Genomic DNA, 11,655 nt, shown 5'->3' with positions numbered 1-11,655 from the left:
TGTTCAATGTTCAGCTATCTTGTGCACACTGGTCTTCTGGTATCACCAAAGGAGACTCACTCTGTTCTGGACAGTGACACTTCAAAGCTTCCAGATACCCAGAAAAAATCCACATCCTGGCTCTGAGATTGTATATACTACTCTCACACATAAAGTAACCCAGGCAAACCCAGAGAGCCTAGGCAAAGGCTCCATTTCCAGAGTTAGGCAAGTAGCATGCTTCCTTCTCTCATGTCTAAAAGGTCCCTTCTTCCAAATGAGTCAACCAGATGGTTGCCAACTCCCCTGCCTTGACACCATAAAGAAGTGACTTCCCGCCCACCCAGGAGCTTCATGTGCTTCCTCAGAATCCAGAGCAGGGTGGGTGCTCAGGAGTCCTAACAATCACATGGACAAAACCTGGCATTCTCAACGTAAGTTTCCAGTTTCCCCCATGGGTAACCCTGTGTTGAGGTTAACCAACAAAACAAGCTACCACCAGGAGGGGGACTCCAACCTCCATGAGCAAGTTCTGTCCAACGCAATTCCCTCAATTGCTCAAGATGAGATCCCACACTACCACAGCAAAGAAAAATATTATTGCCAAAAGGGGGAGAAGATTTCCACCAAGTTCCTTTACTTTTCTCACACATTTATCAGCACAGCAAAAGAGAACTACAACAAGATCTTTTCAAATTTCATTTTACACTATGAACTTAGAAATTAAAATTATATATGAACACTATGAACTTAGAAATTAAGAATAAAAATGACACTTCATGATTGTTTAAAAAAAAAAAATCTCTTGGAAAATCACTTCCAACATACTGAATACATTTCCAGTGATTTCGGTAGGTTTAACTACTACATATGTATTCCACACAGGATTCTATCAGGTAATATGAAATCATAGCTAAAAATCAGTGTTAAAAACCAAGTGAGGTCAAAGAACTACAGGTCATTTGAGAGAATCCAGTGAAGTCAATGATACTAACTGCACGAGCAAGGATTGCTTGTGTAAACTCAGACAGCAGAAAGTTTGCAAATTGTGTGGCTTTTCAATATCTTTAAATCAGATATTGTCCTGGTCTCTCTTTTATTTCATAAAAGTAAATGAAAAGCAGTCTGAACATGAGTTTTTGTCTCTAAAGGAGGTTCAGGCCTTGCAGTACACATCATATTTTAACTTTGCTCCCAGCTTAGTTCCTTCTAAGCACACTTTGAATTTGGCATCCATTTCCTGGTTCTGAGCTTCAGTAAAAAGATTTTTCCAGTCTCCAACAACACCTGGAATGAAAGTAAAATATTACCCTTGACTGTAAGGACCAAGGAGTACGATTTAAAACAAAAAACTCCCTTGTCTCTCTTATTATTATATTTCAGAATAATCCATTTTTTTCTTTTCTTCTCCAAGAAAAGAAACTCTGACCCAAGAATACACTCATGTTTGCCTTATATTTGGTGTCCTCAATAGAATGTGAATACAAAGTGAACATAGGAGGCTACTGGTCTGCCTTCATAGCTTTGGCATGCATCTCGTACAGCTGCAGAAGACTATAATAGATGACCAACAGCTGTGAAACCAACCCAGAAAGTTCAGAGGTGTGGCTTTTAACTCCAAGAGCTTTGTGCACTGCAACCAGATACTGCCCTAAGCTGCAATCTACCTTTAATCTAGATTTTGGAGAGCCCACACTCTGAGATTGCCTGAGTCTACAGCTCTAGCTTGATCCATGGCTAAAAGACACAGCTTAATCTGTGGAGTGTCTGGATTCCACGTGTTGACTGAGGTTCTTAGGCAATCACAAGGGTTATTTAGAAAACCTAAGAAGAAAAATCTATGGAGGCACTATGTAGACAGGGTGCCATGCTATCTCCAGTACTCACAGAAGCCAAAATAAAACTCTCCTTTGTTTTAATTGGTGCTTACTGCATACCACTGCCGAAGGGTATATTACTCGTAAGGCATTTCTGCTAATCACGTTATACAGGGCTTTACTGAATGGTAGAAGTACCCTGGCCCTTGTGATGAAATCAAGCGACAGCGTCCTTAAGCACAGTCAGTGCTTCTTAAACAACTCCCAACCTGAAAATTATGCATAAAAATTTACCACCTACTGATCCAAACTCATGTCTGCCCAAGATGCAGTGCTACCATTCACCGCCCTGGCAAAAAGCAAACAAATTTACCTTTGCGGAAAAGAATTGAGCCAACAACACCATGAGACTCCTGAGCCTTATCCTTCACTGCCTGGAAAGTGGCCCTGGCTGCAATGGACTGAATCTGCTCTGCCGATGGGGAGAATCCAAAGAATTCAGCTAGCTGCTTCACACTGGCAGTCAGGTTCTGAAAGCAATACAGTGAAAGAGAGACATTGCAATATGCTTCCTCTAAAAAAGAAGTTACTCGCTTGGGATGTGCATTGCCATCACCTGTTAACAATATATATTTTCCTCCAGTGTGTTTTCTGCATTACACTGGAGCTCAGCTTTTGTATAGCCAGACTCCACTTGTCGCTAAAATCAACTTGATTTTGCTCTTTCAGAAATCTGTGCTTTTTTCTGTTGATTTCAGCACATTTCAAGGACAGGGCTCAGATGTGTTCCACCTGTCTGTATATAGCATCTGCTTTACCTCTTTCAGGTCTTCACACATTATGATCATAGTATTCTCATCTTCAATGTGCTTGTTCCAGGCGACTGCATGATCAAAATAGGACCCCCAGCTGACTGTAAAGAACAGAAAGAAGCATCAGTGTGACCTCCTTTTCTTACTGCGCACTTCTTTCTCTTCAACGGAAGAACTGCCTTCTGTTGCCTATCAGTTGCACCAACGCACACAAACAGAACAGCCTGCCCTCTCCATGGTACCGTACCGTAAGACAGAACGACAGAGGCTTCCTCTGGACTCTTGTAGGTAAATGGTTTCCACACAGAAATATGAATTTCACTGCACACTTCCCCTCTGTTCCTATATTGTCACTTAAACATCTCTCAAAAACCAAAGCCAGACATCAGTCTAAATCTAAGCTTTGGGTTGCTAATGAGGTGTTTGGGCTCACGTTCGGCAACAGCAAAGACAACAAACTGTCATCTCATTAACATCTGCGATCTGTAGCACTTCCTCCACTATTAAGTGGCAGAATGTTGACCCCATGTCATTATCAAGCTGCCACACAACTCCCTCATCCTTGCTGGGAAGAGCAAAATACCCAGAAGCAAAGCATCTTCTGGACATTCCCCCCATTCTGGCATTCAGCTGCCTCCTTTATCATGACGTATGGCCATCAGTAAACTAATTATGAGACAGCTGTTTTCCCACTGGCCCCATTTGGTTGTTTTTAAATATTTTTTTTCTGTTCTTTCTTCAGCTACATTCAGTCACTATAACAATACCTTTCCCATTCATGAACTCTGTGAAGAACTCATCCCAGGAGCTGTAACTGGGGACACTTGGCACATTGTTGTGGAAATGGAAAAACGAAACAGCTGTATCTTTAGCGTTTCGAAATAGCACGAGTATCTGGAGTGGGAGAAAGAGGTCAACAATTTTAGATACTTATTTCCCCTGGCAACCAAAATGAGAGTATAACCAAACATTCTGCAATCAATAACATACCGGCTGATATAAAATATTTATTAGTTAAGGCATGGAGAACAAATTTATAATGTGATCATAATAAAGACCTTGTTACCAGTTCAAAGATTCGCTTATGTTGTGAAGCAATTGTAGAAAGAAGCAACTGGAAAAACTGTAATATTGTCATTGAATACTATCCCATAACTACCTACGACCTGGGAAATCGTAAGGAACCATTTGCCAAGCCCCTGCCAGGAAAAGCTCTGTTCGATTCTCCTTCAGGAAATCACAGCTGTTACAATCATCTCCCATTTTTCAGAGCATGGTAATAATATTCTTGAAATACTAAAAGACTGTACTCCTCAGAGACGCATAAACACTTCTGAAAACACATTATACACATTACATTTTTTTGTTATACACATTATATTTTTTCCTATCTCATACAGGAAAAAATACCAATGGAACATGGAAAAAAGGCCCATCCCTTAACCAATTATTTCCATCATCTGTGGTACATCTCTCAAGTGCTATGTATCTGCCACTGTTCAGTGACTGAGTACCAGAAATACTAAAGTTTTAACAGCGTGACTCTTCACAAGGAGAGAGCCGATTTCCCAGAGATACTGCTGCCACATCCATTCCCACCACAGTCACGCACAGAAAAGAGGAGCATAAAAGAAGAAAGTGTGACACTCCAGCCACTTCTGAGCACTGCGGCAGCCTCTAGATCTCTTCTTGTTTATGATGTCAACTACAGCACCCCTAAGGCTACTGGAAATTGTAGGGGGTGCAAATCCAGCCCAGGCATCATGAGACCCCCATGGTCTCCAAGCTCCTGCCCCAAGGCCACCTGCTTGGGCACAAGAAAAGGATGAGGCCCCAGAATTACTCTTGCATGCTGGTACTGTCAGAGAGATGAGGCTTGTTCCTGGAAAAAGAAAAAAGCCCACCTTGGCTTTGTTCTTGAAAATAGACTTGGGGAGGCAATCATAATTCAGATGTGTTGCCAAAATCCTCAGAGATGGAATCTGCTTCATCCTCTTTAGAAATAAACAAAACCGTAAGTGAGAACAGGTTTATTACACAGGTACAGCAATGATCTGTGAGAGTCTCCTGTGTGAAACAGCCCCTAATCAAAAGCCATTAGTCATCCAAGATTATCTTTTTTTCCCCTCTCAGGAGAATTATCTTTACTTGCTGCATGACTTCATTTTAATAACATGTGTGCGGGGGTGCAGGAGAGAGAAAACAACAGACTCTAACTAGTTCAGTAGTTTCTTATCACTAACCTGATATTTATCTGGATCTCCACATTCAATAAATGGTAGCTCTGTGCTTAAAGGTTTACTCTGGATAGTTGTAAATATCAAATTACTTAAAATCTGGATAAGCCAATTCACACCTGCATGAAGAAACCCAGAGAACAAAATAAAACATATTAGAGGTTTATATAAGATCTCAGAGCCTTCTCATTACATGGCTTAATTCAGCATAATAGACAGTCATCAAATGACAAATAACAGTAAAGCTCTCAAACGATTATAAACAAAATAATGTTTCTGGTAATGAGATCCTCAACAGCTTCTTAACTGTGACCTTCTTGGCTCACTTATAACTGGCATGTGGAAAGCACTGGGGGCAGAACTGACTCAGCGATGCACTAACATCTTTTTAATCTACTCATAAAACAAGTCAGTGACAGACAATAAGGGAGCTTTCCTGTCTTTTACAGAGAAACACCTGGGAAGGGTCTGGAGAGGAGAAGGAAGGAATGAGCAAGGAGCTTCACTCATTCTGCTGAGGAAAGCGCCTGCCTCTCTCTGCTGCCCTGGGTCAAGGATGAAACAGAGTAATCTAACCAATGTCACCGCCAGTGCTTGTCCTTAGTTGTGCCTGTTGCTCCCCCCATAAAGTGCATGGCAGAACAAGCGCTAGAAGAGCTGTTGCCCACTGGCCACCTGCATCCCTCCGCACCCCTCACCCTTTGGAAGGGATCCTGCAGCCAAAGCCTTTCCCAATACCGCATCCCGCTCCAGCGTAAGCCTGTGGCCAGCTCCTGGAGCTGAGCGGTGGTGCCTCCTTCCCCAGCATTTCCAGGAATCACGTTTGCTCCACTGATGCTCTGCCGGTTGCCAGCAGGACAAAGTAAGGGAACAGCGTGTTCACCCTAGCCTGCAGCACCCTCCCCACGTCCTTCTGGGGAGGCACTTGGACAGCTTCCCCCCAGGCCCACGGAGACGGAGCTGCTGCTGCCTCCCGCACGCTGCGAGTCCCCAGGGAATGCAGCTGCCAGAGGCACTAACGGGGAACGCACAATGCAAACAGCTTTAACCTCATGCTTTCAGTGGAAAGTTATTCCCAAAAAAGAACAACTTCCACCCTATGTTATATAAAGTGCCTCAGGATGCTTGGATGGAAGAAACTGATGCATATAACTTATACAGTAATGTGTATACAATGTGTACACATCACACAATATCTTATAGCAAATGTATTACATTTATATACCACTCAATATTCTATTTATATATGACATTGTATGATATGTATCATTTATATCACTCTTCCATTTCATATAGACCAGCACCAAAACCATGAGCATCTGCAAATCCATGTCCTCATCTGCCCAGTATTAACTGCATGTGCATAAACACAAATTTTATTTTAACAAAAAGCTACAATTGATAAACCTAAAATTCCTAGTCTCTAAATCCCCTACTGGCTCCTCACCTCTGCAACCCCTCCCTGGGAAGGACTGCATCCTGCACCTCCATCATCCTTTACCCCTAATTCATCAATAATTCTCTGCATCAGAGTTTTCCTCGCTGCTACGCACACCTGAGTTGGGGGAAACCTTTTATATAGTGAGACTTTACTGTAACTTAACCTTTGTAACGCTTCATAAGTAAAAGGAATGAGGACAATATTAAAGCTCTGAGAGACTAAGCTTTTGAAAGGCCTCAATGCAAGTCCTCCATCAGGCATGTCCATGACCATCTAAACCTGGCAAACGCCAAATAGTTCGAGCCCTGCAAGGAAAACAGCTGAGAAGCTGGCAGAGGAAGCCAGACACCATTCTCCCTTGGTTCAGGAAGGAAAGAGGCCTGCAGAGATTTTCATTACTGCATGGTGACATTACGGCTTGGTGGGTCCAACTGTGGCATCAAGGGGCAAGAGGGAGCCCAGCAATTTCTGGTTTCAAACTGGGGCAGATAATCTTTCCTTTTCATTCTTTATCCTCCTCTCTTGCCTTTTTCTCCCCCCGCCCCCCCCAACTTTGCAAGCTACAGGAAATTAGGACAAGAAATCTATCTGGCACTACTCAAAAGTATAAGAGCAAACACCCAAATGGGAGAAAATTCCAAAAGATTTACCTGCAGATTGTAACTACACTGCACTGCACAAACGCAGCATTTTCTCTCCCTCCTGCCTTCCCACTTCTTCCGTGCACCCTCCCGTACCCGCCTTCCCAGCAGTTCCTGCCAGGTAACAGTGCTGCATTCCCTGGCAAACCACGGGGAGCTGTGTACTCCCTCTCCTACTGATAACTGGCAATGGTCCTTGGTAAAATTTCCCCCACCGACCTACCACAAACTGCCCGATATTAACAGTGTGAGATCTCTTTCTTTATCTGCTCATCCCTCTCCCTGAGCAGGAGAGGTTTAACTGAGTTACTAAACCTCACAGGCAATCAGCATCACAGCTCCATGTCTGAACTCTTCCAAACTCTGCAAGAAATCAAAGCCAGCGCCAAGATATGACAATGACCCTTTAGGTCTTTATAGGGTCCAGCAGAACTCTGGACCAAAACCCAATGGAATTACAGACTCCTTAAAATAAAGACGCAGATTTCACATTTTGTGCCAGCTCTCTCCTTTCGTATTTGCCCTCTCTTCCTCTTGATTCTGTGTCCTGTCTCACAGCTGCTATAAATTCACCCTAAACACTACAGGCATACTTCTTAAGCCCCAAAATACACCAGTTTCTTTCCAGATCAGAACTCGCCAACGAGTGGGAATTCTACGTGCTGAGTAAGACCTTAACCTAGGACTCTCTGGTTAGAGCCCAACTCGACCACATCCACTACCATGCCAGTACAACGAAATCCTTCCCTGGACCCACATTTTCTCCAACGACCCCAAGTTTCTGCTGCTTGGGTCTCAAAGAAACATATGCTTAGACAGGATTTCTCAGATTAGCAAAAGCCATCCCTTCTTTGTAAGCAACCACGTCACAACTGACATTTAATAAAACTGATCAAAATCAACTAGTTGGCTGCTTGGGGTTTTTTTCGCTGCTCCTGGTGCACCTTTACTCCTTTCTGCAAACCTCTGACTAGCAGATTTAGACTTCCAGTATGTCTTAGTCAATACCATTTTGCAGTAAGAAAAAAAAAAACCAATGCTGATACTCAACAATGCCAATTAACAGCTTATCATTTTGCAAGTAAAGATGCTGTGCCATGTCACTTTCTACACGTTAAAGAGTCTACTGCATAACGTTTTTGCCTTTGTACACTACACTACGTTACTAACGTGCTTTTCAGAATACAGTTTATCATACTGGCAGAATTGTCTTATCCCACTGATACACTAAAAAATATGTATTCTCACTGCTTCAGCCAAAGATATCTTTAAACACTAAAATCTCTTTTCCTTTCAGAAACATAAACAATATTAAAAAGCAGTGCAACAGACTGCTTAATTACGATAAAGCAGGACAAAAACCTGCCGCCTCCAGTTGTAGCAGAAATGCCCGATATTCTCACACAACGTACGACCACAATCAGTCGGTTTTCCTTCTTATTGTGTCAGCTAATTAGTTACAGTACGGTAGAGTACAGCAAGCAACTTATAATGTATTCACCGCATTTGGGGTAGGACACCAGCACCATATCATCTCTTCTGGCTTCCAGGTTCTCCAGGGCTTGGAAGGTTTCTGCACTGCACACTGTGACAGGATACCGGGTCCCCCAGTAAGAGAACAGCATATCCTTCAAGGTAAGCCCTTCAGACTTTGCCAGTGCTTTATTTATCTCATCAACAAAGGCTTTTCTATCCTCAGCCATGTTTATCACCTTTGTGGTGTGAAACTGTTAGTCTAATGTAGTAAGTGCCTTTAAATAGATATTTTTAAGTGGTGGAGTAGAAATTCTTGGCATTACTTCTGCCCTCCTCTGAATTTGATACGTTTCTTTCTCTCCTCCCACCCCACCTTTCTGGAAATGGAAGCTGGTTGAATCTGTCCACTTATAATCTACAGCGAAAAAATTAGTTTAGTAATAAATCCCGCTGAGAGCAAGTAATACTTACAAGCTCAGCCATCAGAGAGAATAGAAATGGAAAATAAACCACCCTGTAAGAATGAGAAGCAAAATATTATACCTAATCTTATGTAATATAAACAGGGAAAAAAAAAATCTCGCAAAGAAAAGAAAGTCCCTAGTAAGAAAAATCCCCAGAGGTTTTATTCTGACCACGAAGTCAGCCCCATACTGTGAGTTAAAAGAAACAGACAGCGAATAACAGAATTATTAAGGTTGGAAAAGACCTCTAAGATCATCAAGTCCAACCGTCAACACAACACCACCATGCCTGCTAAACCATGTCACAAAGTGCCACATCTACGCGTTTCTGAACACCTCCAGGGATGGTGACTCCACCACTTCCCTGGGCAGCCTGTTCCAATGCCCGACCGCTCTTTCAGTAAAGAAATTTTTCCTAATATCCAATCTAAACCTCCCCTGATGCAACTTGAGGCCATTGCCTCTCATCCTATCACCAGATGCTTAGGTGAAGAGACCAACACCCGCCTCACTACAACCTCCTTTCAGGTAGCTGTAGAGAGCCATAAGCTCCCCCCCTCAGCCTCCTCTTCTCCAGACTAAACAGCCCCAGCTCCCTCAGCCGTTCCTCATAGGACTTGTCCTCTAGACCCCTCACCAGCCTCGCTGCCCTGCTCTGGACACGCTCCAGCACCTCAATGTCCTTCTTGTAGTGAGGGGCCCAAAACTGCACACAGTATTCGAGGTGCGGCCTCACCAGTGCCGAGTACAGGGGCACAATCACCTCCCTACTCCTGCTGGCCACACTGTTCCTGATCCAAACCAGGATGCCCTTGGCCTTCTTGGCCACCTGGGCACACTGCTGGCTCATGTCCAGCCGGCTGTCGACCAACACCCCCAGGTCCTTTTCCGCTGGGCAGCTTTCCAGCCACTCCTCCCCAAGCGTTGCATGGGGTTGTTGTGACCCAAGCGCAGGACCCAGCACTCGGCCTTGTTGAACCTCATACAGCTGGCCTCGGCCCATTGATCCAGTCTGTCCAGATCCCTCTGCAGAGCCTTCCTAACCTTGAGCAGATCAATACTCTGGCCCAATTTGGTGTCACCTGTAAACTTACCGAGGAAGCACTCAATTCCCTCATCCAGATCATTGATAAAGGCATTAAACAAGACTGGCCCCAGAACTGAGCCCTGGGGAACACCGTTGTGACTGGCCACCAACTGGATTAAACTCCGTTCACCACAACTCTCTGGGCTCAGCCAGCCAGCCAGTGTTTTACCCAGTGAAGTGTACACCCATCCAAGCCACGAGCAGCTAGTTTCTCCAGGGCAATGCTGTGGGAAAGAGTGTCAAAGGCCTTACTAAAGTCAAGGCAGATCTGTAACATTAACAGGAAAAAAATAATCTCACAAAGAAAATAAAAGTCCCTAATAAGAAAAAAAGAGGTTTTATTCTGACTATCAAGTTAGCTCCATACTGTGAGTTAAGAGAAACAGATACGGAATAATAGAAAACAATTAAATCAAAACCATAAAACGGAAAGAACAATAGAAAGAGGGAAGGGATGCTGCCATTTTAGGTTCTAAACACCCCCTGCGGGAGCTAGTCTGCACTAATGCCCTTTTTCACAGAATCACAGAATGGTAGGGGTTGGAAGGGACCTCTGTGGGTCATCTAGTCCAACCCTCCTGCCGAAGCAGGGTCACCTACAGTAGGCTGTAGAGGACCTTGTCCAGGCGGACATGTCTGTTCATGTTAAAAAGACGATTAAATACCGAGATCTTGCACAGAACTTCTTTTCAACATCCCCACGACAGAACTAGGGTCCTTTTTTCACGGGCATGAGCCTTATGTATCCAACTGCTTCCCCCAGGCAGGTACCACAGTCCAACGGGTGGTGGCTCCCAGGAGGAGCAGAGGAGCTCCTCCGCTGCCCGAAGCAGCAGCGGAGCAGACGGAGGGGCAGGCCTGCTCCCTCGCCCGACAGCGGGCACCCGCTCAGGGGCCTGAACGCGGGGCAGCCAGGCCTGGCCCGGCCCCCAGCCGCTGACAGCACACGGCCGCAACAGCGAGGCGAGTGGCGGTGGGTCCCCCCGGGAAGCAGGGAAACCCCCCCACCTCCGCCTGCCCGCGGCCGGGCCACCGGTTACCGCCTCGGCTGGAGCCCCAGCCACCGCGGTCGGCCATTGCGGAACCGGGAGGACGCGCAAACAGCCAGGCGCATGCGCAGCCCTCCTGCGCGGGGGAAAGGCGCGCAGCGCGCAGGCGGCGCGGGCACTGCGCATGTGCAGCCGTTACCGGTGACGGGAGGGCGCCGCGCCCCGGCGATGGCGCGGCGGGTCGTGGCGGGGTTGCTGCTGCTGGAGGCGGCGGGGCTGCTCGGCGCCCTGCTGCTCTACCGCGCCATGGACAGCAGCCAAGGTGCGGCGGGGCGGCCGCCCGTGCCGCCGTGACGGGGCAGCTCTGAGGCGCGGGGGTTGCCCGGCTCGGGGTCCGTCGTGCGGCCGGCGGCGGGGCGGGTGCGCAGCGGTCGCTGGCTACGCGGCGCCTCAGGGACGGGCTTCGGCTTTCGGAAACCAGAACCGCGGGGAAACGCCTGACAGGCAGCACGGGACCACCGGGGCCGAAGCGGAGTCAGTCTTGGGGGTTTTAATAGTAACGGCGGCGGCTCAAACCGGGGCTTAGGAAGGAGCGGCTGTCCGCAGCCGAGGCGGGCCCTGGAGCAGGCACCCGGCGCTCAGCCCCTGGAGCGATCCCCTGGCTCCCCGAGGCATGAGGCGAGGCGTGAGGTTTCCCAGGCAGAGAGCAGGC

The 11,655-nt window shown here is 46.2% G+C and overlaps 1 protein-coding gene across 3 annotated transcripts; it reads right to left on the bottom strand.

The window, feature by feature from the left end:
- Nucleotides 1-617: 617 nt before the first annotated feature.
- On the bottom strand, nucleotides 618-11,012 carry SULT6B1 (sulfotransferase family 6B member 1). Of its 3 annotated transcripts, XM_075412682.1 has the most exons (9): nucleotides 10,963-11,012; nucleotides 8,875-8,917; nucleotides 8,429-8,512; nucleotides 4,852-4,964; nucleotides 4,513-4,602; nucleotides 3,376-3,502; nucleotides 2,615-2,709; nucleotides 2,170-2,326; nucleotides 618-1,266 (listed from the first exon to the last, which is right to left on the bottom strand). In XM_075412682.1, the coding sequence occupies exons 3-9, from the start codon at nucleotides 8,454-8,456 to the stop codon at nucleotides 1,136-1,138; spliced, it is 741 nt and encodes a 246-aa protein (XP_075268797.1). In that variant the 5' UTR covers nucleotides 8,457-8,512; nucleotides 8,875-8,917; nucleotides 10,963-11,012; the 3' UTR covers nucleotides 618-1,135. The 3 variants fall into 3 exon arrangements, with proteins under 3 accessions (XP_075268797.1, XP_075268796.1, XP_009932692.1); XM_075412681.1 differs by lacking the exons at nucleotides 8,429-8,512; nucleotides 8,875-8,917; nucleotides 10,963-11,012 and adding an exon at nucleotides 10,620-10,934; XM_009934390.2 differs by lacking the exons at nucleotides 8,875-8,917; nucleotides 10,963-11,012 and having other exon boundaries at nucleotides 8,429-8,863.
- Between the last annotated feature and the right edge of the window lie 643 nt (nucleotides 11,013-11,655).

This window comes from Opisthocomus hoazin, chromosome 2, assembly GCF_030867145.1.
Source record: "Opisthocomus hoazin isolate bOpiHoa1 chromosome 2, bOpiHoa1.hap1, whole genome shotgun sequence".
Classification (NCBI taxonomy): Eukaryota; Metazoa; Chordata; class Aves; order Opisthocomiformes; family Opisthocomidae; genus Opisthocomus; species Opisthocomus hoazin.
Note: the sequence above shows the minus strand (reverse complement) of the source record. Positions and strands in the feature narration are given on the sequence as shown.

Coding starts and splice junctions, on each gene's coding strand:
- SULT6B1 (XM_009934390.2), bottom strand. CDS start 8,630: ATGGCTGAGGATAGAAAAGCCTTTGTTGATGAGATAAATAAAGCACTG. Junction 4,965..8,428: donor GGTGTCCTACCCCAAATGCG/GTGAATACATTA, acceptor TTCTTCATGCAG/GTGTGAATTGGCTTATCCAG. Junction 2,327..2,614: donor TGTGTGAAGACCTGAAAGAG/GTAAAGCAGATG, acceptor TATTGCTTTCAG/AACCTGACTGCCAGTGTGAA.